Source organism: Cygnus olor, chromosome 3 (genome assembly GCF_009769625.2).
Source record: "Cygnus olor isolate bCygOlo1 chromosome 3, bCygOlo1.pri.v2, whole genome shotgun sequence".
Lineage (NCBI taxonomy): Eukaryota > Metazoa > Chordata > Aves > Anseriformes > Anatidae > Cygnus > Cygnus olor.
The window spans coordinates 17,621,135-17,647,542 of NC_049171.1; the positions used below are offsets into that span (position 1 = coordinate 17,621,135).

The following is a 26,408-nucleotide window of genomic DNA, read 5'->3' on the forward strand; positions in this document are numbered from 1 at the left end:
AACAACACATGGGAGAGTGGAGAGCTGAAGGCTCTGGATCAAGCCCAGCTTTCACACTCAGGGTTCTTCAGTTCCCAACTGTACGTTAATTACTCTGCAAATGGGCCAGTTTATTATTAAAGCAGGGAGTTTTGACACTATAACACCTGTGAGTCAGAACCTGGACTGCCATGTGAATCGCTATGCAAAGACCAGCGACCTCTGACCACGAGGCCTCTGACACCATGTGCCCAGATTGGTAGCAGTTCTCTGCTAAGGTCTGGGGCAAGTGAGAACAAGCAGTAAGCTCTAAGCTTTGCCAAAAGCTGGTGGGAAACAGGAAAGCATTACAGCTGCTAGAAAACTACTCAAAGCTCTATAAAAACCTCACAAGCCATTTGTTTTTCCCCTCCCTCCTGTTTCAAAGTGAGCTGTGCAGCTCTTGGTGGCTGGACAGGGAAGGCCGCCAAGCTCCCATCCACTCTGCTCCTGGTCTGTCTTGCCCTGGGGAAAGCAGAAGCTGCCTCTTTTGGAGTGAGGGAGAGCATTAAGTAAACCTTGCTTTTTATTGTCTTTCCAGCAAAGCTCTGTATGCTTCCAGTCAAGTGCAGCGAGAAAAAAAAAAAGCCTACTGCCAGTTACAGACAGATTAATAACATTTGCCGTGTTGATTGTAAGGTCTTCCCTTCCGTTCAGGTCTTCATCCTATGTGGAAGCTCAGTTTGAGAAATGACAAGAATTAAGCAGATGTGTAAAGTCGAGATTAAGCAGATACAGTAATCCTGGTTAAAGGGGACTGGTGACAGCAGGATGGTCTATCACTATCCCACTGACATGCTTCTTGAGATAGAATACACTTAGATAAAGACTCAAATCAGTTAAACCAAATGCAGGGGGACACCTAAAGAATGAGGGAAGATGAGCCAGCTGTCTCAACAGCTTAAGGCAGAGCCTGTGGATAAGAGTGTTAGTTATCTACTAACAGATAAAATTGGCATAGCAATGTTAATTCCTAATACAGCAAAGCTAATACACATATCTACAGCTGGCCAAAAAGAAGTCATTAACAGGCAGCAGAAGGTAGGTCTTAACATAGGCTTTGCTGGTTTATTTTCTAATTGTAGGACTTTATCTCACATCTGAATAGCACTCCTCCTTTCCATTGGTAGCCAGATAAATTGCATGAGTGATCAAAATAGATTTTTCTATCAACAAAGGTAAGTTCTCTCAAAGACTTCGTATTTCTTTTAGCTAGTTGTTTCCCTGGACTGCCTACCTGACTGATTTTCATTCATTTATTAATGTAAGAAAGGAAAACAATGAAACCATTGGTACTAGAATTATCAGCAAGGTATAAAGTCCTGAATGAATCTGAACAGTCTGACATCAAGGTAAGAAGACCTTAGCCTGGCTTGAGAAAGTAGTGGCATCACTGCACTTGCAACACATTTAGCATTATCTGTATGCTTTATTTTTAAATTGTATACAATATATGCACACACAATCTGGAAACTGAACAGATCTCAAGTAGCTAATTGATTAAATGGAACAAAAACCTGTTGTAACATTAGCACATATACAATCTGTAACACTCCAAGGGAACATCCAGTCCTTTAGGACATGAGAATTTCATCAGATTATAAAATGGTCACAGCCTCAGGCAGCAAATGGACTAAACTTGTTGTCTTCTTGCTTCCCCCGAGAAAGCAGGCAAAGGCTTAATAACTAAAGTATTTTGATGCAGGAACTAATACAAGTCTAACAAAAAGAAAGAAGTGATTCTGTTTGCTTTACTCTCCATTTCCTTACATAAGGAGATGAGTGTAATCAGAAAAGCTTTCTGAGCAAAACTTGCAAAAATCTATTACTTCTCCTGGGGCAACCAACTACCAAGAGACACACTGTATTGAAATTTAAGGCTACCTAATGTGTGCTAACTCTTAGTAAGAAAAAGTGACTTAATAGAAAGCAAGACACTGAAGCATTTTGGACCAAAATTTTAAAAGCATGCTTAAGATTTCCCCCTTTTGTTGACATGAATCCAAGAGGACAGAGATGTTAGTTTGTCCCTTGACAATGCTCAGAAAACAATCAAACAAAAAACAACTGCAGATAGCTTGTTTTCCTCTCTGTTCTCTAGACTTTTGTTCTTCTGGTACATTGAGCAGTCCAACAAGAGATATATTCCTAATGGATGAGATGGACAAAACCTGAGAGAGCTCACAGCATTGTGTATGCATTAACAATCATAAGAATAAAAACCATAATGGAGTATTGTACTAATAGCCACAACTGGCAAAATAATACGATGGGAAATTGTAGCTTCTATGCCTGATCAGCAGAGGACTGGCAGTCAGCTCTATTCAATCCATGCACAGCTCCGCCAGGCAGCAGAAGGAAACAGTGCCACCATTCTATCTTTCTGAATAGCAATTTTGTGTTATTGTATAAATGTTGGGAAGAGACAATCCTTCATGAGATCTTTACCACAGTACTTCTATGGTTATAAAGGAGCGAAGACTTGCAGACAGAAATGTTATAGGATTGAGAAATCTGCAAGGTGATCTAAATTCTGCCTGCATACCAGTAGCACTTCACTTGAAAGATCTCTTTGTAATACATACTAACACTGTCTCAGCTTGCTGAGATTTAGACTGAAGGGCTAGAGCCAGGAGCAAGAGCTGTAGCAAAAATAGTTTTCATACTTTTAACTGACATCCGTTTTTCTTTTTCCCCTCTCATATCACTGCAGAGGTCACCATTTATCTCCAATCTTTTACAAAAAAGCAAGAAGTTAGAACAAATTTTTATATAGTTATGTAAAATAATTTGATTCACCAAGACCAAAACCCTGCAGGTCAAATCTCTCCCCAAGTGTATTTCCACTTGCCTTAGTATAATGTACTGAATCCACTGTATGTAGATTCCATCCAAAGTCTCAAGTCAAAAGGATTTTTTTTCCTTTATAACTAATTTAGCTGTTTACAAAACACCATTCATACTGAAGACTGCAATGATGACTTCGAGAAACATCAAGTTTCCAAAAACATGGAAGACCACCACTGGAGGAATCCATGCACAGCCAGCAAACTCATCCTTCACCATGGGTTAAACAGTCTTTAGCCTGACTCACTATGCGAGTATTTCCTTAGGCAATTAATTATATTAACCTGTCCAGAAGGTAGAGATTGAGGACTTAAGGTTCAGTCATGCTGAATTCCTAGGCTACCACAGATTTATAGTTTACCCCTTCAAATGATTGAGATTGATTCTCATTTCCTTCCCTACCTCCAGTCAGTGAAAGCAAAGGTAATTTTACTTCCCTGTTACTTCACAAGAAAACTTCAGGGCAAGTAAGTTTTTCAGGGCACTTGAACATAGATGTCATACAAATCCTGAGACAAGAGAGATGTGTTGGTTCTCTTAAGGAGGTCAAAGCTGAATGAATTATTCAATACAATCAAATATCTCAAATATCGGTGTTAAAAAATGGACTGATGCTGCCAGCTGAGCAGAGGTGGAGACAAGAAACTACTGTCACCACGATAAGCTTACTTATAACAGGCCCTAAGAACTGGTTATCAGTGAAGGTTACATCATCATCTTTAGTATCTGTAACGGGTTACTCTTAGTGCCATTTTGAAAGATGTAAGTAAGCATGTTCCACCAAGAAGAAATGGAAGGTAAGGGATGGCAGCGAACATTTGAAGGAACAAAGTGGGGAAGAAGAGGCATCTGGTAATGCAGTCATTCAGCTATCACTTAAGGGTTACTAAAAGAGTGAAGTTAAAATATCGTCTCGATCCAGGCAACATGTAGAGATGCAGAAAACCCAGCTCTAAGTATGAGAACTACGCATTGTGCAGTAAACAGCAGTAAAGAGTATGAAGTCTGCTATTCTGTTTTTTTGGGAAGCCTATTATGTTATATGCTTGTGCATGCTTGAGTAAACACTCCTTTTGAAATGCATAATGAAGCAATACTTACTTTTTAATTGGACAGATAGTCTTGTTGCAAACACTATCTATTTACCTGCCCATGTATTCACTGTATCTTTTCCCTTGGAACATTAACGTTAAAGTTGTTTGTGACAAGTTGAACTTCTTGGAATATTACATGTATTAGAAACTGAGCTGTTTGAATTGCTTCTTTTTGTTATATTCACACAGCAACAAAAAGGGGCTCTCTGTTTAGTTGGTAATCCCCTATACCTTCTCAATAACCATCAAAAAAATACATTTTTAAAAAAGGTAATATTTATAGAAGAAAAAAAAAAGATCACTTAGAAATCCTTACATCAACATTAGAAAAAAGCTCTGTTAGAAATTTCTGTTAGAAATTACATTCCACTGTTGAATCACTACAAGATTTTTGGTGTTCTTGTGGTCATTACAAAATTAAAGGATCTAACATTTTCATTCCAAACTAATATGAGTGGAAATAAAACTACTTATTACTTTTGTTTCTCTGTCCATAAACTAGCAATACCAATTTACCATAAGGACGATCCTTAGTGTACATTACCCTTGTGTTCACCATTGTTTTCTACTCAAAAGCCAAGATTTATGCTATTCCAGGCATGCACTTGTGCAACATAGTAGTAAAAAATAACGTTATGAAATTATAATATTATGCAATGAATTTAAAATCATAATACATTAGATATTTTTCTAGTAACAAGCAAGTTCATGGCTTGAAAAAATCCAAGTTGCAGACAGATAAAAGGGCAAAGGAAATGTGAGTAACACATAAGGACATAGCTGTAAACAGCGGTATACTAAATCGCTGAGTCTTTTTTTTTTTTTTTAAACAAAAGCAAAAAAACAGGAAAACAGAAAAGTCTATTCACTGGTATTTATGTCAAGCACGTAGCAACAGTATTCATGCCCAGTGCAGCATCAACACTTTGGGTGAAACCGACTCAGCAGAAACCCATATAATTTCTGCAGTTAAGAATTGTGCATTGTTTGCTATGCCTAATAAAAAAATAAATAAAAAATTAGCAAACTCACCAGGGTACAGAAGATGCATTGGCATTGTGCTATTGTTGTCATCTGCTCCACGGGATATTCACCAAGGCAGAGCTTGCAGGACACTAGTGGGTCAAGTACCAAGTCCCAGGTAGGCCTATATCTTGCTGTAGTCATTGCAGAGCAGTCTGAAAAACAGAGCAAAAGTCAAGATACTTCATCAGTTCCTTATGTTGATACTTTGCACTTCTCTGCCACTGCAAACCCCATCGTCAGTTGCTAGCTATTTGGTAAAAAAAAAAAAAAAAAAAAAAAAAAAAAATTATAAATAGCGATGGTTAATTGGACAGTGTTGGCACTTAAAATAGGCTATACATTTCCTGCCTAACAGCACATATGCAGCAAGCAGAAGGAAAAAGCCGTGCTATGCACTGACAAAACATCAAGAGACATCAGGACACATCCTTAGGTCACAGACTTGTCTCTGACATTACATACATAAAATCTCATACCCAATTCTTGTTATTTTCAGCTCTAGTTATTAACTTGCTTTCACTGACATCGATTACCCATTACTTAAAACAAATTCCTTAACCTCCCCCCCTCTAGCTGCCCAGGCAAGATTTGCTAGGTCTCTTCCATAAGCCAAGGATCCATTATGACCCTTTTCCAGTCTGATGGCATTGCAGCTCACAGAGCCAGATATTTTTGTTCCTAAGAGCATGACAGATTGATCAGTTTGCTAAGTTAATTTTAGAAAGAACGATGGATATTCTGAGCATCCTCAGCATTTCTTTGCCTGCATTCCTCTCTCAATGCTTGCTCTATGCCGAAAGCACAGCTTTGTTGCAGCAACAAACAACTGGGACAAATAACACAAAAATGTGCTATAAAAAGAGGCTATAATACTTTTATATCACCCTCAAGACAGCAATAGGATAGGACTAAGCAGAGCATCTCTATCCTAGGCTTCAGGGCCCAGATGGAGAGTTGTCAAATGACTAAGGAGAAGGAAAATAACCTCACACATACCAAATGTATTATCACAAAGAAGAAAGCTAATTTATAAGTTACACATATGGTGGAGAAAAAGCAAACAAAAAAAAAAAATACTCCCACAAACAACTAGGGTAACTTATGTAGTATATCCAATCTTAATGTGATATTTACTAGTATTATAATTGTCACGGTGACATTGACCTTCCAGAAGTGGGAAATTCACTTCCAAAGACTGCTAGGAGGTCCACTTTACCTCACCACCTCCTTTCCCAAAACTGGCTGTTTTCTTACCTTTCCCCACACAGGAGGTTACAGCACCCCAGCTATGATCACAGCTTTCCCTCCACCCCCCACCTTTGGCACTGACATGAATTACAATATCTAAGCCTTATTATCTGTGAAGTTCCTAAGTCTTCCAGAACTGCAGCAAATATGACTTGTGTCTTATAGATGAGGTTTAGGCAGATATTCAGGAGAAGACAGCTTTTTGTCCCCAAACAAGTCACATGAAGATTTCAAAGAAGTGTTGTGAAATCTGAGCCTTTGGTATTTAATTCATTGTGGACATGACTCTACTAAGATCTCTAAATTCTCTGAAACAAAGTGGAGATTTTACAATAGTCTTCCATTCAGTCTAACCCACTGGAAGATGCCCCGTAAAAAGTGCTTCAGGACACCAGAAAATCAGAACCTAATTGCATTTCTTTCTAGTGCAGCCATCAGGGGAGAAAGGGGAATAGATGAAAAATTAAAGAACTCCATATCCAGGGATGTTCTGGATCCCTTTCTCTGAAAACCCCCATGCAAAATCCCCAGTTTTGAAGGAAACAGATGAAATAGCCCTGCAGAACAGCACACGAATAATGGCTCCAGGTCACAAAATAAGAATAGCGCTGTGCTGTCTTTTCTGAGACTTTAACATGAAAGTCCAACATGATACAAATTAAAGCCCAAGCTTTTGGAGGCTATTAGACTGCTGCTTTACTGTCAATTCCCACTACTTTTTAATTTAACACAAAATACCAGCTATATTTTTTATTCTTCCCAGCTCTGGTATATCTGACATTTACAGAAAGACTTATGAAGTATTTGAGAAGCAATGATCAAACACACCCAACCCGACTGTTTTCTATTAGCTCGAGTGTCCTTTGCTCATCCTGCCCAGTTTATTGCACATCTGTTGCTTATTGCAGCAAGCAGATGAAACCAGCAAATGAACAATGAAGAGAGATAAATGTAAGTTACAGGTGCACTTAGAAGTGTCAGGCAGACCAAACTACTAGCAAGCTTTACGGCAAAGATGTAAAATCTAACACAATTCAGACTAAAAGCTTGCCAAATATACAATGAAATCCATCCAAAAGAAGTCTTATGCTTATTCAATATCTGTAATTAAGTGATGATATAGGGGAAAATATTAACCTTTCGGCTCCAAGTCTTACACTTGTTCCCCGTTCCCTAGGACTTTTGACAGAAGCTTACTGGTATCACTGCGGTAATTCATTTTTTTGCAGCATGACTACACTGCAATTATATCCCAATGGGAAACATTTATCTTTTATCTTCTCTGGCAAGGCAAGAATGAAGCAAAGTGCAACTTCTTTCAACGTGGCATCCTGCAGGCCAGCAGAAATTGGCTACCCGATAGAGTTGGCATGTAATCCATGACTTGAACTCAGCCATGGTGATAACAAAACCTGACCACAGCATCAAGTAGAAGCAGAGCACAGGCTTTTAGATCTGCTAAATCTACATTAAAAATAGTCTTTGCTTTTAATAATGAAATCTTACATTCACTTGCAAGGCCGGGGGGAGAGGGAAGTTATTGTCACTGGTAACATTAAAGTGAGGGTCAAGAGATCTGCCACTTAGCACTGGAAAAGACATGGAAAGCTATCATGTTCCAGTGGAGCATCTTTGTTTGGCATCTCTGTAAAGGAACACCAAGAATGAAGTTTTCCAAAGCAAGAGATTTTATCTTGCTTCATGATCATCTGGCTTACCGTCGTAACTAATTAACAAGCTTCCGTGTTTACATCATGATGACTAATATAGATATATGTATATATTAGGGATAATTTATATATTTTAGGTTAAAAAATCACAGAAGAGAAATCATCTTCAGTCAAAATCAGATAAAGCCTCCTAATGTTCCATAGCCATGTCTTTTATAGCTTTAGATTGTATTCTCATGCTTTCTAGTGATGTGCAGTGTTTCAGGGAGAATGATGTAAAGTAACAGCAAGGAGAAAGAGAGAGCAGCTGAAAGGAGCTGTAGAGGAACAAGACATTGAAAAATATACACTGGAGTGCCTCCGTGCTTAAGAACACCAGTTCCAGCACCAGCCAGTAGAAAGTTTTGAGTATCTACTAGTAGACCCTTGAAAATATAGCTAATAAAGGTATACCTACAGTCCAATCCCACTCCTGAGCGAATTTTACCCCAATTAATATTTAGGTCATTACAGATGAGTGTGGATTACCAAATTCAGTACACACATCAGTACTCCACAGGTCTTGGTAACAAATATACTAAGTCAGACTTAACTTAGAAAACAAGAGCAGAAAGAAAACAGTCTTCAGTTCATACTCCAAACTCTACTGTAGCCATGGTCAGTCTCATTTATAAAGTTCTGCAGAATGAAGTATGTATCTGGTAAAACTGAATTTGTAAAAAATATGGTAATATAGCACATTTTCTATGACAGCATCCCAAAAAGCAGGGAACAGGAATCACAGGAAACAGCTGATGTAATCTTCTGTTCAGAGCTTTCTTTTCATAAATAGTCAGTGACCTGAATAATGAGAATTTAATTCTGCAGCCACGTGCATGTCCACAGGAAAGGGGAACCACTGCATAAATGCATGGAAACATTGTGTTACAGCAACAAGATTTAAGTTGTATTTGAAGTGTGGGTGTTGTTCCTTCTGTAAGATGGGTATGGAAGGGAAACAAACAATTATTGTGCAGAAATAATGCATGACTTAAGTGAAGATAAACTGGATTCCTGATCTGTAAATCCCTTAGGCTTTGGCCACCTACAGACTGCATTGTTAAGTGAGAACAACTGGAAGATTTGATCTTTGATAAGCCAAGATCAGAATAATTCCTTCTTTCCAAGCGTAAAAAAGTTGATGAAAACTATGAAACAGAAATAACGTATAAATTTCTGTGAAAAATTATGTGAAAGCAAAGACAATGCAACATTTTCTTCTGTGCAAGTCATTTGACAAGTTATAAAGCCATATGGATTTTTATTGCACTGTTCAGTCAAATATTTCACGGCACTGTAGAGTTAAGTTGCAATTGCATCAAGTTAACACTTCACAGATACATGACCAGCTAGGTGAGAAAAGAAGTGACTAGAGAATACAGTTGAATAAAATAGTCATACACTGTGTGCTTTAGCTGGTGGGTCTTTTTCACCTAGCAAGACTCAAAATAGAGCTTTCAACAGAATTTAAGTTTAAGCTTTAGATCAGGGATGGGTTTAATTTCTAAATTAAGACAGTCAGTCATGTACACTTAAAGTCACTTGCCTTTAGGTTTTATCTTAATCTTAACTGAATTTACTGGCAGCATGATGAAAAACAGCTCTTTTAGAAGTCAATGGAAAGGATTTAAATAGGATTTAAAAATGGATCTCATTCCTATTGCCCCTTTTTTGTCAAAATAACACCAGGTAACATAATCCAGGCTATACTTCTTGCTAGGAGGAACCAAGCACATCAGCTATAGTACAGTTTCTCTGAATATTTTACTTCTGTGGAAAAAAATACTCATTTCTGAAGTGTAGCAGGGCTATTACACAGCAGTCTAGAACCAGCACTGATGCCACATCTATTAAGTGAATATTTTGACTCTGGGACCTAAACAATTCTGAACCTCCCTAGGTAGCCACAACTATACCTCACTGCCCATGAATCAATAGATGTCTACAAGGTCTCCAAGGGAGCAGAAACTAGTTGACATGACTGAGGTTGGTGGCTGAGGGTGTTGAACAAGGGTCCTACTAGTTGGAGTTGTTTCCTTCTGACAGGGTTTGAGCTTGATATTTTCTGTTCCTTTGCTTTTCCAGGGATACTCAGTAGAATTATATAGCTAGGAAAATATGGAGGAAACCTACATGACAGAATCAACTAAAGACTAAATATTTTTTGTTAATGTTGACAGTTACGTTATGAAACTGAATAATGGCTTTCTGATAAGGCCAAGTTCACCCGCTAGGTAGATTTTATGATAATAAAGATAAGCAGGCCAACTTAGTGGCTCTCTTACCAATTCCAGTTACTTACTGGTGTCTACCACTACATTAACTGTCTGCCTCTACATCTTAATATTCACAAACTGCTCAGGAGGTAGAGAAGAATAATTTTCTCTGCTAGATGTCAGGCAAACACACAGAAGACCTGACTTACACAGATGTTTAGAGATGACTAGCTTCCAGAGGTTTTCTGCCTACGTTCCTTAAACTCTTATGTCCTGCCAAATGCCTTCTTAACTCTTAAAGGTCACTCTTAAATCTGATCCACAATTTACTAGGCAAGTCCCGTGGATATCATTTGTCCTTTGATTGACATACTATGACATAACTTTTCAACACGTAAGAAGCTCCAGCTTGTACAGAACATCTTGTCAATGCATAGTGTATTGTGAAATCCTCAAACCTGACCTTTGGACACACTGAATGGTTTTATCTCAATATAAAAAAGAAAACTATTAGAGAGTGTTCAAAGAAGGGCTACAAAGATGGTGAAGGGTCCAGAGGGCAAGACACATGAGGAGCAGCTGAAATCACTCAGTTTGTTCAGCCCAGAGCAGATCAGGCTGAGGGGAGGCCTCATGGCAGCCTGCAGCTCCCTCACGAGGGGCAGGCGCTGAGCTCTGCTCTCTGGGGACAGCGACGAGACCCGAGGGAACGGCATAGAGCTGCAATGGAAGATTCAAGCTGGATGTTAGGAAAGGTTTCTTCACTGAGAGAGTGATCGTGCACTGCAACAGGCTTCCCAGGGCAGCATTCACAGCAGCAAGCCTGCCGGAGTTCGAGAAGTGTTTGCACAAAGCTCTCACACAGCGTCTGATTTTGGGGTGGTCCTCTGTGTAGTCAGGAATTGGACTGAATGATCCTTGTGGGTCCCTTCCAATTCAGGATATTCTATGATTTTATGGCCTCTATTCCTTACACTGGCTACCTATCAACTTTAAGCTTACCATCCCTATTCTTATCTTCAAGCTATGCTATGGCATGAGCCTGGAAAAGACAGACTATGTAAAAGCTTAGAGCACTGTCGGCAACTCCAGTTTCCCAGCCAACAGAGCATGTGGGAAACCTCCTGGGTCGAGCTGTAACTGAAGTGAACTTTTCCAGGGACTGAGGTCCACCCCACAAATAGCAACTGAGTATGTTTGTTTTACCTTTCTGACAAACATAAAACATATTTTACATACATATGTATGTATATGCATGCTACAGTATATACATAAAATACAAAAATAAAGATTTCAGACATGCTAACATCCAAGAAAAATGACAAAGACCAGGATGGTTGTCACTAGTGAAAAATACTACTGAACAATAGCACGAAGAATGCAAAACTGTACTGAACTACTCCTGGAAAAGGTCACTGAGTTAGGGGGCAATTCAAAAAAAATAATCTTTGCTAAACCAGTTGACCGTTTTTTTTTTTTTTATCCCCCTGCTTTTATTGACTAATTAGATATCATATTGTAAGGCATAAAACAACGAAAAATTTAACAACTGGGTTTGATTATGCCACAGACCGTAAAAAGTTTTAAGTATTATAAAGGTATCAGATGACTTGTAGATCTACAGATGTATATCAAGTATTGCCTATCAAATGCATGTGTGGGTGTAGAGAAATAGACATTATAAAGACAAACAAAGAAAACAAATTTTTATAAGCTTTGACTTCTAGAGAATATTACAAATAGACATCCCAGAACCTCATCTTCTGTCTAAAAGACAGTCACATGCAAGCTGAGACACAGAAGTGCCTCAGAGTGCAAGAGCCTAACATCTATTTTGAAAAATACAGCTTCTGAATAATGTGACAGAGGCAAAGAATTTTCTGACCTTGCATCTTCCTCTGTTTGTCACCAGCTCTGGTGCTGCTGTGGCTTCTCAAAGCACTGCCAAGCAGCAGCAACCTGAAATAAACTGGGTGTGCCTGTTATTCAGACCCCATACACAGTGGTGAAAATAATTCAAAGGAAAAAAAAATCACTGGATTCCATCTGAAAGAAATTGTGGTCAGGGAAAAGAAGGGGAAGAGCTAGAAAATTCAAAGGTGTGGAAAAAAAAATGTATTTTATGAAAAAAAAAAAAAGGGGCGAGAAGAAAGACAGCAGGAACATAGATAAAAGAATCTTTTCCCTCCCTGTTCCCAGAAGTGTAGTTTGTCATACAGACTACAATAACAACTGAAGTGTAATATGCCCCCAACACCAAATATCCCAAACATCTTTTGTAAAAAGATGACATGAACAAAAGGACCGAGAGGTCATAATATTAAGGAACACTGCTCAGAATTCATTTATCTTGCTGATGTTTGCTATCTAAGAGATTATAGGAGTCCTGGGGCAGCAGAGCACCTCAGGACAGAGCTCGGATGTCCTTGCACCATCTCATCTCCCAGGAGGGAAGTCACAGACCACCCTCCGCTCAGGGCACTATCTCAGTAACCAGAGACAACGCCTCAAGATCATTTGAAACAGCTAATCAAAGACAATGTGTATTTTAAAAGTGTCTTCCTCCACCCTGAGGAGGAAAATCTCCCCCTAATATTAAGGAAAAGCCTTGACACAGTAGCACAGATACATCACCTGGATCTGAAATGGGCAACAAACATTTTGCTCTGGAGAAAATGAGCCTGGCCATCTCGTTTGTTTGTTTTAAGTCATGAACCCATTAGGCCCTCATTAAGAGCCCCCAGCTGTTTTCTAATACCACTTTAATGCAATGAGCCACTGCCTTTGAATACTACAGCCAAGATCAAGTTACAACCTATAAATTGTTGTGGCAACAACAAAGTCTTACATCAAAAGCATCGAAGACCAGCCATTAAATCATTAACAGTTGAAGTGCTTAAATTCTTTGAGTATTTACCTAAATTTAGTATTTGGTATTTAAATTGGAAATTAGGAGAAATTTCTTCTCAGAAAGAGTAGTTAGGCACTGGAACAGGTTGCCCAGGGACGTGGTGGAGTCATTGTGCCTGGGGGTGTTTAAGGAAAGGTTGGACATGGTGCTTATGGACATGGTTTAGTGGGTGATAGTGGCGGTAGGGGGATAGTTGGAACAGATGATCTTGGAGATCTTTTCCAACCTCAACGATTCTATGATTTTAGGGTTAGAAAAATTACTGTTCAGGCAATCTAGGAAAAAAGAAATATTTTCTCCATATTAAGAGTGGCACTATATGCACTGCTGTTCCCCTTCTCCCAGAGTTTCAAACCTGAACTAAGGCTACAGGACTGATACAGTAGTCTGACTGAGATCAAACAGATTGAAACAATTTATAAGCATTGTGACCAAAGAAACATGGGAATTCAGATAAAAAAAACAACTCCCTCAGCACTGACAGTTGACTAGAATTAAAACAGTATCATTGTTAAAAGGAACTGTGATATACATAAGCATTTCAACAGATGCTGGCAACATCTTTTTTCAGAGTGAAAGACCAACATCCTGTTGACTTTTTTTGCTTATCAGAAGACAAAATCAGAAACAGTTAAACTCATTTTCCTGACTGAATGCTTACAGATTTTGCTTATACTGAAAGAATGCAGATGGTTACTAAGTTTAGATTTACAGAGTATTCTGCATCTTGTTGCCTCCACCTTTGTTAACATAATTCATGCACGGGTACATGGAGGTATACGCAGCTAGCACTCATCAGCCACAAAAGGCAGCTCTGTATGCAGTTAAGACCTGTTCCATATTAACATATGGAAGTGAAAATATTAGCATGTTTTCCAGCTATCTAAGCTCCCATTATAGTCATGGGCTGTGGGTGCCTAATTCTGGCTGTGCTGACTTATGTTAGCAGTGCTGCTGGCTGTACTGGCTACAGCTCTACTACTAGGTAAAGGTAACCCAGTAGATACCTGCAATTTAAAATACTTTAAATCTTAGGCCAATTCTCACCCATAGGCCTTGCCCTATTGCTGGGCTGAACTTCACCCACAATGAAAGGAGCCTGGGCAAACCAATGGGACTTCACCTCCAAGAGATCTAGAAGTGAGGTAAAATAAAAAAAAAAGACTAGTTCTAACCAAAGGCAACTGTAACCTAGGCACGCAACTCACAATTGCAAAAACCTCAGGACACTAACTGGCAGTGAGAAATCTGAATTATTTTATAGCTTGTGAAGGCAACAGTAATAAGAAGAGTACAGACTATTCTACTGCTTTCTAGGGTTACATCTCATTTTATTATTTTCCAGAAACTCATAAACCACCCAATCAAAACCAACTGCTTCTCTTTGCCTTCCCCCCCACCCCTAGCATTTTCCCATGTTTTCATTTTTCTGTTCCCCCAACTCTTTCCCCCTCCACCCCTTTTCTCACTTCCTCCTATTCTTTCCCTCTTCTGCTTACAAGGAACTGATGAATTAGTGCTCTCTTTGAGCTGTCTCCACAATAACAATAAATCAGCAAGAAGCAGTTTGAAACTTTAACATACCACAAGGATTTTCTTCTCCACAGTTGACTCCCCCTAGAAAAGTAACAGCTATGTTTAAACAAAGCCCAAATCACACCAAGCTTAAGCTCTGTGGGTTTTTTCCTCCGTTGGCAGGGGATGGAAGGGAAGGAAAGAGAAAAGCCTTGGAAACTTAAAGCTAGAAACCACATTTAAAGATGTGTGAAATTACTGGGAAAATGCAAATATGAGCAAGGGGAGTGGAGCCCTAGTTGAGGCACTCAGAGAGACCGGCTGAGCAATTCTCTTGTTTCCACCAAAAAAGAAAATCAAAATTGTCTTCTTTCTTGTAACTATGACAAAATGCATGCTTGGTGCACTGCCCAGTGCTGCACAAGTCTCAGATGAAGAAAAATTACTTGGAAATGAAAAAAAGAACACTGAAAACACTCTTATTGTCTGTCACATCTATATTAACAGTGGAACTCAGATTTTAACAACAGCTTACATCCTAGCTGTAAGACAACACATACAAAGTACCATCCCCACATACACTACAATTGTTCTTTAAAGCAGATAAGCCTGTAGTGAAAACTGCATTCAGAGTGGAATGAAGTCTGGTTAACCTACCTACAACTTACTTTTTTTTTCCTGACTGAATAATAACCAAGTTCCAGGTAGATATTTATACGATACAGCATTTCCAGAGCTCCCAGTGCTGACAGCAAGTTCCCAGACTCACGACTCAGTTCTGCCCCTTAGAGATTAGCATGGAGCTTTCCCATATTGTGAAGAGCTCACCTCCACTAATATTAAATGGCAGAAGACCCAACAGAGCATGTACAGTCAATGGGGCTAACATGAAAACATTGCTGAAATACAAAAAAAAAGAGAATGATTCTTCATAGAAAGAGGAAATCTTCATGGAAACATTCAATGCAATAATTACTTAATGCTATCTGGAAAATTACTTTTTTTTCAAAACCACATCTAAAAGCACCAACCATAGCTAGAAGTTGGACAGCTTCTTTGTAGAACTAACAGCTTCCACTATACCATATCACATGGTCCCAAATTGTACTTTCAGTCATCATATGATAGAGAATGCAGTGGATTTGAATTGGATGTTATGACATACATAACTCTTATCGTGTCAGTGTGACACACCAGGCTTAAGTGTGAGGAGGATGAGACTCAGTCTAAGACAGTCACTTCATTGTTGGTGCCCGAGGAAGCAGGTTTTCCAAAATAATTGCCTACATAACTTGCCTTTCATTGTCTAAGTAGGTAATTTTGAAGGTCTTCAGAGGGAGATTGTGTCCATTTAATATCACATTTGCACATTACAGAATTGTATCTTCCAACTCATTTCTCCTAATCATGTCCTGATGTAACACTCAGCCTGCACATGGGTGGACACAGACCTGTCACTCACATTGCCCCTGACAGCACAGCTATGGAACCTATAGATAGATCCTTATTATGCAATAATACTGATTAAGGACAGATCTTTAATTTGGTAATCTCCTACCTTCTTACTGATAGTCAAGTCATTTAGCACAGGCTGTGGAAGACCTTCAACAAACACAATCAAGATAAAGTTCTTATAACCAGCGTGAACCACTAACATTACACACAAAAAAAGGATGAACTAGTGATTACTAGAACATTACTTGAATACGAAGCTATTGATAACCCCTTCTGCCCCAAACTTACTGCAGAACTGAGCAGCTCAGTTTACTTATATTGCAGGCAGATGTGTGAGCTAGTACCTACCACATCATGTAGGCTTGTGGGTTGGATGAGCAGTGCACTAGCTGCCTATGAGCATATTTTCCATTCTCTACTCCCTCTGCAGAATTAGAATCAGCATTTGCTGTCTTTTCAGGGGAGCAATGCATCAGCCTCACAACATCAGCCCCAGATCTACTCCTTCACAGTAATATTGCTGTTATATAGTAATTCTTCCTGCTTTGCGTTCCCCCCCCACCCCACCCATTTCCCTCCTCCCCACATTTAACAATTTTTACAGCATAACACATGCACCTGTTTACAGCAGACATCAGAAGCACTGTAGCACCCCATCTGCACAGAGCAGAAACTATGCATGACAACTGCAAAAATGACAGCAAAAGCAGAAAGACCAGGAGACTGAAGTAGTGGCATATTGGGACAGCCAAAAACATACAGGAAGAAATGAAAGACCACAGGTTCACCACAGCAGAAGTGCTCTCTTCAGGGCTCCCCAAGCTAGATTTGTCTAGACAAGAAGCACTGACAAGTTACAACAAACCTTTGATTTACAGAACATGTGTAGAGGAATGCTATTGGGCTTTTTTCCATGATGCTTTGTAAACTTGAGCACAGCTCTTAAAAATCAATAGGTGTTGGACTTTTCTGATATGTCAGCATAATCAACCTGAATCCCATAATTGTAGTAAAAAAGAAAAAGAAAGGTACGTTGCCTTACATGTGACTGCATTGTTGGAAAGGGAAAGCTGAAGGGACTGAAGTCAGTCCCTTCCACTATCCACATACCACACAATTCATCTGCTTGCAAGAGAACATCTTGGGTTACAATTAATACATGTGAAAACACCTGATGTGAGCAGAGTACTCACTATACTGTAGGCTTGATATTTAATGAAGATGACAGCCTACTCAAAAGATGGGAATTACCTGCAAGTGTTTTGTGATGTCTGTTAGATCTCCTAGAACATATTAGCCTCTTCCTCCTAGGACGTATCAGCCCCTTCTCCAAATTCACACACACTTTGGAACAGGTACTTCCAACCTAAACCATCCTGTGAGACTCAGTTCTGGCGTGTTAGGTGTATCACACACTGCATATTCACAACAGCAGTGTTGGGTTTTGGCTCTGTGCATGCCACATGCATTCTACTGGATCCATGACCTCTACCAGCTCGTGGTTCCGGGCAAGAAGAGCACCAAAATGCCACCCTTGCTGCAGCCTTCTTATAGGTTGCAGTACTTACCTGCTTACTGTTAGACTGTACACTGGGTGCAGTGATAGAAAACATACTTATTCTTAGAGAGATCTGGCATGCAGCATAAATCAAGGGAAATTTGATAAGATTTATTCTGACAAGAAAAAAATATTTCTAGGGCAGCTTATGCTTGTGCTTATCATTTCAGGGGTTTATAAACAAGAGCTTTAAAACCAACCAAACAGATGAAGAGCTTTCTTAGGAGAGTTTTGATATTGTGTTGTTGTGTGTTTTTTTTTTTTAAATGACTTAATTCTGTTCATGTTAACTACTTTAATTTCAAAAAAAAAAAAAAGAAGCAACATTGATATCCATAAAAAATACATTCCCTAAACCCCTTTATAAAAATGAGCTCCTCCTACACATCCAAGTGATCAGTTCCTTATCTGAAAGGTCACAGAATTTTGTTGCATGAAAACAACACCCATGAAACAGCTAATAGCTCTTTAGAGACATTCCCTTCCCTATGCAAAACATCTACGTCAAGCCTCTTACCTCGAACATAACTTACGTCTGAAAGATATCCTTCTAAAAAGGATTTTAACTGATAGATGGTTGCTCTGCACTCTGACAAACAGTGTTCTAACAGGAATCAAGCTACCTTAAACACTAGGTCAGCTTTCTCCACACTGCAGGATAGCCAGAATACAGACATTATTATGCTCAAACTGCACACTCCTCTGCGGGGAAGAAAATATTTTAGTTTTATGTTTGCAAAGTGTATGCTACAGTGGACCACAGGTTTCCGAAGTTAAAAACAATACAAAGTTATGAAACAATTCAACTAATTAATACCCTTGATACTATATTCACTGCCTCAAAAACTGGATGAGTAGTTGAATTTAGTGGGCAATTGCTTTTTCTAGACCCATTTGGGTGTCAGGAAACTTCTTAGAAACAGAATTTGTCTGAGCAGTTTTACTCTCGTAGTTTTTCCTTTTGTATGCAGCATTAAAAAAGGCAAGTGATCATGTCAAACACTTAATATTTTAATATTAAAAATTAAAGCAAAAAACTTAGTAAAGCAAAATTTCACTGGAAAAAAATGCTGAATTCAAAAGTGGTATTTAAAGATATTTTACGCTTTCCAGATGCCACGTGTTGAGCATTTTAGATAGTAGGATGCTTTCCAAGTTCAACTCATGCTTTCCCAAACCAAACAAGAGAAAAAACACAGAAGCCTGCCCTCTTTTCAGATTCTGGGAAGATCACAGATGAGGTCGTTCACTATGGTCTAAGCCAAGTACTGTGGTACGCACACAGTCACACGCCACCCACCCAGCTCAAGACATAATCCCCTATTTAAAGAAAATCCACTGTACTAAGACAAATCTTTTTTTGGTAAGTTCTGTAATTGTTGCTTTTTCCTATTTACTTTAATGGTCACCATAGCATTTTTATGTTAAGGAGATGGTGAAAGAGCAGCTACATTTGTCTGACATACCAAGTTTAAAATAGAAGCATTTGGAGAGGAATTGCTCCAGAGGTTCTAAACCAAACAACACGAGTTGCAACCCACTGTTTAAAATTAGCTTTTGTGGTTTGTTTTTAGATATTCCTAGTAGCAAATTCAATCTGATTGCTAGGTACAATAAAGTCAACCAAGAGAGAGCAATCTAGGAGGCCAATAATAGAAATTTCATTTAAAAATATGGCTATTAATGTTCCTAAAGATAGCTTATTAAATGAGTAAGCTTTGTCACAGGCTTGAAATTATTCTCTAGGTTTTTGTCTTCTTCCCACCCACCCCCCTCCCACAAAGGACAATAAGTACTTGGCTAGAAGTTAAAAGCTCTACATGCTTTTAGGATTAAATTGTTTGTCCATATTAAAACTAGAGAGGAAGGAAAAAAGCTGTTAGAAGGAAGGAACTGAACACTAAAATGTCTTTGAATTCCTATTTTTATATTTCGTGAAAAGAACAACTGTCTCAAAGGCATCACATATTTAATTTTATGAAATTCCTAGTTAACCTTCATTGACTACTAATACAGTATTTTGCCCCCATTTAACTGGGGAAGATAGCTCTTTAGTTTCTTTCCATCAGGAAATCAATTAAACAAATTCAAGAGCAACACAATGCTATTTTAAAAACAAGTTAAGCGGGACGAATAGAGTACCTGGCTGCTGTTTCTCCAAAAGAAGCTGGAACAATCATTTGTCTCAAAAGTGGAGAGAGAGAAGGGCAGTGCATCTCCCTTACAGCAGTCAGCACAAATGGGAGCAAGAGCATCATAACTCAAAGAGAGGTGCTCAGAGGGTTTCAGAACTCGTTCAAGCATGAAGACCTGAGCAGATCAGCATAGGAAGACCACAGCACAACAGAAGATGGGAAAACCCAGAGCTCTTTTCATCCATACCAAGCACTGCTCTAAATGGAGAGCATGTCCGTGTTTGCAACAGACTTACTACAACAGCCGTAAGCCAAGGGAATGCTACATAAGCTTTAAACACCTGAAGTCTAATAGCTAAAGTCATGCAGTTGAATTAATGGGTTGTCTGAGAACGTGACTGTCAAAGCAACTAGGTCAGAACTGATTAACTACAGGCATATTTGCAGTCTAATCCGTACTCAACAACGAACAACAAAAAAAATCTAAACCCTGCTAGCAAAACCTTACAGAAGATAACAATGAAGAGAGAAGGATATGCAGACCAGGAGCCATCCAAATAACAAGATTTTAAAGGCATTTAAAGCATAAACTGACCACGTGCAGCTTCTGACTGAGTGGCACTTATCAAATGAATGGAATTAACTAGCCAGGTATAAAATGCTAGATAACAATGACATAATAAGTTAAAAAAAAGAATATATAATATATTAAAAAATATGGATGCAAAATAAGGGTACTAGAGTGTGGTTAAACCAGAATTCAGGCTGAGGGGCAGAGACCTCTTTCCCCCCAGTCACTGGTCACAACACTTGGACATAGAGACAAATTGGACTTAATTCAAATCTACAGTTAGAAGAGCTGTGTTGATGGAGACTGCACCAATACCTGCTAATGACCTGAAATAACCAGGAGGCCTGGGATGCTGGAACACCAGCAGCATTTAGAGGCTTAGCAGATGGAAAAAGCAGGCAAAGTGGTATGTAGTACCTAAGGGAATATAATTATCCTGTATCGCAGACAGTTTGTACTCTCCTGCCTTCTCTACTAATACTCAAAATGAAATGTTTTGTTCTGAGGAGATTGGCTTTGTGTTTTGTTTCAAGAAAGCACAGTTGAAAAGTGAGTACTGTGTTTGGAACAGCAAGTGGCGAGGTTTGAGAGGGCTCCAAGTTCATGGACAAGTTTCTTCCACAGCCCCTGAGAAAGCTCCTTCTCTTGCACGGCTCAGCTTGCTCCTGTGACAGACCTAGACACCAATCTGCTGCTTCCTCTGCCTTGGATTCCAGCCTTTATAGAACAGGGAACCAACACCTCAATAAGATAGAGGCATTAAAAGGACCACTGAATAATATAAAAGTTGTTTGGCAAGCTGTAAATCAGCCTTTTACCTTAGTGGCAAAGGAAAGGGATGAAGCTGACAGATCCTTTCTCTCTGAGATGCAGAAGCCCTTCAGCAGCTTCTTCCCCACTGGGCAGTTCTTATCCTGCAGGATTGTTTCAACCCAAACTTCAGATTTTATAGAGAAGTGAAGCTGGATGAAGTCAAGCAAAAAGCAAGCCTCAACTGAAGATAAAGGAAGAAAATTTCTAGCTATTCAGGATGGGAGGAAAATTCAGTAATGCTGAGAGAAAACACAGAGAGCTTTTGAACTGGTTTTACTTGGAAAAAGATGGGAACAATGCACTAACAGGAGAATGAAAAACTGGTAAGAGAAAGTTAGATGACCTAGAGTAACCCCTGAATCTAAGAAGGGGCAAGAAAGTTTCTCAAGCACAGCTGTAGTGAATCTCATCTAAAATGAGAAAAAAAATGGTAGTTCTGCTTATGAAAGCTCAGGAACTGACTTTGTTATGAGCAACAAGACCCTTCTGCATAAGACAGTCGATTGCTACAAGGACTGGTATGCAGTGGTTGCTTAACTCTTTCCTGTGAAGGTCAAAATACACAACAGACAAGTGTCTTGACTTGTGCCTCTTTCTCCACTTCACGCACTGCCAGTACATTCCAGCACATTTAAGTATTGGAATCCTACTGCTTTCCTGATTACTTTGCGTGTCTGCAGCAGTCAGTGTTCCCTACTCCCTTCTCACTCACTATCAGGGAAAAAAAAGTGGACTGACCCCACCAACTCTTCCAATCCATTCTTAGTAGAGAAGTGACCACTTAACCTGGAACAAACTATTCAGAGAGACAGTTTCACACATATACAGCATCTGTTCAAAAGCAAGCATTTGCAGACGGATTTCAGTTCTACAGAATGCAAAAGAAGGGGAGTCCCATTTAGTTATTAGCATACAGTAGAACCCCCAAAACAGCCTATTCAATCTGCATCATCTATAAACCAGTACAATGTTTTCAAAAAACAGCAACAAAAAAGAGGGGAAAAAACACCTCCGGTATCTGAAATGAAGCCTCAGAGATGCAACTTACAGCTACTGATTTCAATAGGATGCTAAGTTCTTTTGTGGTAATAGTGATAATGAGAACTAAGAGTTGTTTGTTTGTTTGTTTGTTTGTTTTGTTTGTTTGTTTTGTTTTGTTTTTTAATTTCGAAGACTAAACTCCTGGCCTGGTTAGGACCATGCCTTGTCACTTTGCACAAACTGCAGCCCTGTACATATAAACAACCAGGCAAACAAAGAAACACAGATGGCTCTAAAATGATCTGATATACTTCCTAAAATTTTGCATACCAAAATAAGTCATTTATCACTTTCAAACCTTTCTTTGCTATCAGAGGAGATTTTCCGTGGACTAAGGCCAAAAAAAGGGATTTTCTTTTGCATCCTGTTTCATGAACTATAATTCAAAAACCCTTGTGGCTGCTGCCACAGAATAGGTTTGTCAACTCCGCAGTGCAGTTCTTTCTTCCTGTCACAGGCTGAAAAACCACTACTTTACTTTTGTAGGCATTTTACAGTCACATCTTCACTAACTTTCGTTTTACCTATCAAAATTTCCAAGCTGGATTCAGCAGTACCGAAATACACCACTTGGCTACAAGATGCAAATAATAATAATAATGCAAATTATGCATGTGTCACTGGAGCTGGATCACCCACACTTTGCACCCACCAATAAATGATGGTACACTCAGCACAGAGGTCTCAGATGCCACAAGGGGTGCAGACAACTAGTGAGGAAATCTTACCTTTGCTGTGACATCTGAGGCAAAGCCAAAATATTGTGGTTGCTTCCTTCCACAGTAGAATGAAACAACTATTTTAAGGCTATAAACAATGAGACAGAAATAAACAACTGCATAAGAAAGCTCCACAATTTCAAGCCAACACCAGATCATTAGGGAAGACTTGCCTTTTACTGGCAAACTAATTTTCCCCATCTGTTCCCTTCCCCCCCCCCCCCAAACTAACAAGCAGGAGCAAGCTACAAAGCTCCATCTATGAAAGCATCTCCAAAGACAAAATACACAGCTTTTCTCTAGATGTCTAGGAAGGAAGATCAATACTATGAGAAGATCAGTGGGTTCTGTCGATACATTTACTATCATACTGACAGAGCAGTGAGCTTTTGCCTGCTAGACAAGAAAAATCAGATGGCAGCACTCCTCTGCTTCATATTAATAGCTTGAACTATGTATGGTATGTTCTTGTTCATTACACAAATACCTCATGATCATCCGTATGCCACAAATATTTTCCAATACAGACTTCTGCCAGAATATGCTCCATTTCAGTAATCCTTCAGAGCCATTTCCGTGCAAACAGGGTTGGCAGGGAGCAGAAAGATGCAAAATCAAATCGCACTTCAGCTATGGAAGAACATAATGGATCTGAGCTGCTCAGACTGATCACAGAACCCTAAAGGAGATTGTTCTACCAAATGTAAAACAATTGAACTTCAACAATGACACTAAAATGTAGTTTCTACTCTTTTAAAATATTAATAATAGCCCTTTTCTGCATGTTTTTTCCAAGAGATTGGACACAGATCCTGAGCGTACTTTGAGAAAACTTGCCCCTTATATTTCAGAAAAGGCAGTAAGATGCCTGGAGAGCTATAAGGGTCTTCAGAAAGACCTCAGCTGAAAATTAAATAAACAGAACAAGCTGAACTGCTTATAAGAATGTGATGTGGAATGAATGCATAGGCAGACCAACATGCATGAAATATTGGGACTCTCACAGGAGAAGGATGGAGAGCTGACCTCAAGGAAGGAGGCTAAGGGACCTTGGCTTATTTAGCTTAGTGTGTGGGGATCAAGAAGAAACACGGTCTCCCTGCATAACAAAGTAGGAAAGGAATTATCCGAGCTAAAATTCGTCATTGACCACAAGGACTTACATGTATAAACTCGTCATTATACATTCATTATAAAAACATGAAGAAAGTTCCTAGAGTGGTAGAGATGCACCAAATGCTTCTATTACTGCCTTCCAAAAGAAGCAGGGGGAACAGAAATAGCGATTACTTGTGAGATGAAAGTTTATGAAGTTACACAATCTACAGTCCAAACTGCAGGGGACACAAGAAATTATTTCCAGTTCTCTGCATTTAAGTTTTAAAAGAAATCTTTAAAATACCAAACAATGAAGTCGTAGAATTGTTTAACTTCAACTTTTTTTTTTTAAGAGGTACAGAAAACAATGATACATTCTGGTTTCAAATTAAATTTCTCTGCTTTTTTCCTGTTTTGTTTTTCTGCTAGTAAAAAGGTAAACAAAAAAAAAAAAGCTTTTTTTTTCAGTTAGTACTCAAAAAGTGAGCTGGAAAAAACACCAGGTGAAATATTTCAGCAAGCTTTACATTTAAACAGTATTTCTTCAAACTAAAACATGTTACTCAAGCTGAACACTCAGCTTGTTATATAAAAACTCAATAGCTAAACTCAAGCCAATGAGGAAACGGTTATGTTTTCTTCACACTAGGTTCTTCTTGTGCTCAGAAAAAGTCATGCAAGAACATCATTACAGTTCAAGGATTAAGCCAAGAACATGAGTTTCAAAGGGAAAAAAAGAAAAAAAGAAAGAAGTCTGCCAGTCTGTAAGTATACGGCTGTTAAATACTATTTCCAAGAGATGCATGCAAGCAGAAGTGGCATCGCTCAGGAAAATGGAAAGTTACTAATAGCTAACTACAAGCTCAGGGAAATGAAGAATCTAAAAGTGTCATTAATTTCCACATATAGCAACATACTAGGGTAAGCATAACGTAGCACTTATAGAACTGGTGATATTTACAAGATGATTTTTTCCAATCCACTATCAGAAAAAAAATGGACACTCATTATTGAAACAGATTTTTTATTGCCTTCTAGTAGGGAAGATAAGCACATGTGCTACATCTTTTTTTGATTGATTGGAAATGCATTTATCAAATAAATCAACAGTTTGCCATGATATCAGTACATATAGACTTGTAGCTGTCTCTAAAAGGAAATCACTTTTTTATTACCCTGTTTCCTTATTTAGAGTATTACTGCTCATTAAAATTGAAAGTGTAGTATTGTGGAACACTAAGCTAATAAATCAAGGAACACATATGAAAGCAAATTTACCGAAAGGGTTGTTAGGCATTGGAATGGGCTGCCAGGGAAGTGGTTGAGTCACCATCCCTGGAGGTCTTTAAAAGACATTTAGATGTTGAGCTTAGTGATATGGTTTAGTGGAAGACTTGTTAGTGTTAGCTCAGAGGTTGGACTAGGCGATCTTGGAGGTCTCTTCCAACCTAGGCGATTCTGTGATTCTGTGAAATAAGGCTCTGCTATAGAGCTCAATATAAAAATAAAAACCTAATGAGACTATTTAACGTAGTACAGTAAAGCTACGCTTTGAACTATGCTATAGAACTGCACCAAAACAAGTTTCTCTCTATGCCCTGCATTTCTCTAGAAGCTAAATAGGAATGCAGATTTTTGTTGTTTTCCTACATTTAATTTTGTAAATAAACCAGCTCATTTTATTCTAGAGCTCCATAACTAAAAACAAGCTTTGACAAATTCAGTCCTCTGTAGCAGTTTGGGCTACATGGTTTTGATTTTTATGGGGGAACACATCAGCAATTCCAGAGACTCCAAAAACCCGTCTCAGGAGCTTTTTTCCAGCTCTTATTGGCTTAAGAGGCCTATGAAAAAGTGGCTGCATTGGAAACTGCATCTGTCTGTGCCCAGGCCAAGTGTTGTCAAGACAGTTAAATGCAAACGCCTACCACAACAAGCTCTCCTTTGTCAGTCACAGGGATCCCATGAGAAAGCACCAACCAGTCTAGGAATTTGGCTCAAGGTAGAGTTAGACAAGCCTGAAAAACAAAAATAAGGGTCAGACTTTATTTAGATTGACTGTATAAAACCGGAACTAACAGCTCTGTTCTGTCAATGAGCTTTTAAAAGCGTGCAGTGGCACAAGTAATCTTAGCGAAGACAGAAATTCACCTCTTAACTCTTTCTGGCTCAATAAGTATATGGGATGGGATTAGTCTCAAACTGATATGAGAGAGATTTTCTATATTGAATGCACAGAATGCATTTTTAAACCTCAAGGGGAAAAATACATTTTATGACACCTCACATAGCTTAAGTACTCATGATCATAACTTCATGAAAACGTACTCTGAAGGATCACAGACTGCATCCAGCAATAGATTCATAGGCTTCATAGCGTACAAAATAAGGCACTTTTTCACACGTTTAGCAAAGCACTCTTAGAAACAGTACC

General features: G+C 38.9%; 1 protein-coding gene across 4 annotated transcripts in view; it reads right to left on the reverse strand.

The window, feature by feature from the left end:
* Positions 1–26,408, reverse strand: part of RNF144A (ring finger protein 144A) — a 61,892-nt gene that overhangs the window by 20,397 nt on the left and 15,087 nt on the right. For 3 of the 4 annotated variants that reach the window (XM_040550792.1, XM_040550791.1, XM_040550793.1), the window contains 2 exons: positions 25,903–25,992; positions 4,992–5,137 (listed from right to left, as the gene is read on the reverse strand). In XM_040550792.1, coding sequence (XP_040406726.1) covers positions 4,992–5,126 — 135 coding nt within the window. In that variant the 5' untranslated portion in view covers positions 5,127–5,137; positions 25,903–25,992. The remainder of the gene's footprint in view (positions 1–4,991; positions 5,138–25,902; positions 25,993–26,408) is intronic. The other variant, XM_040550790.1, reaches the window with a different exon arrangement.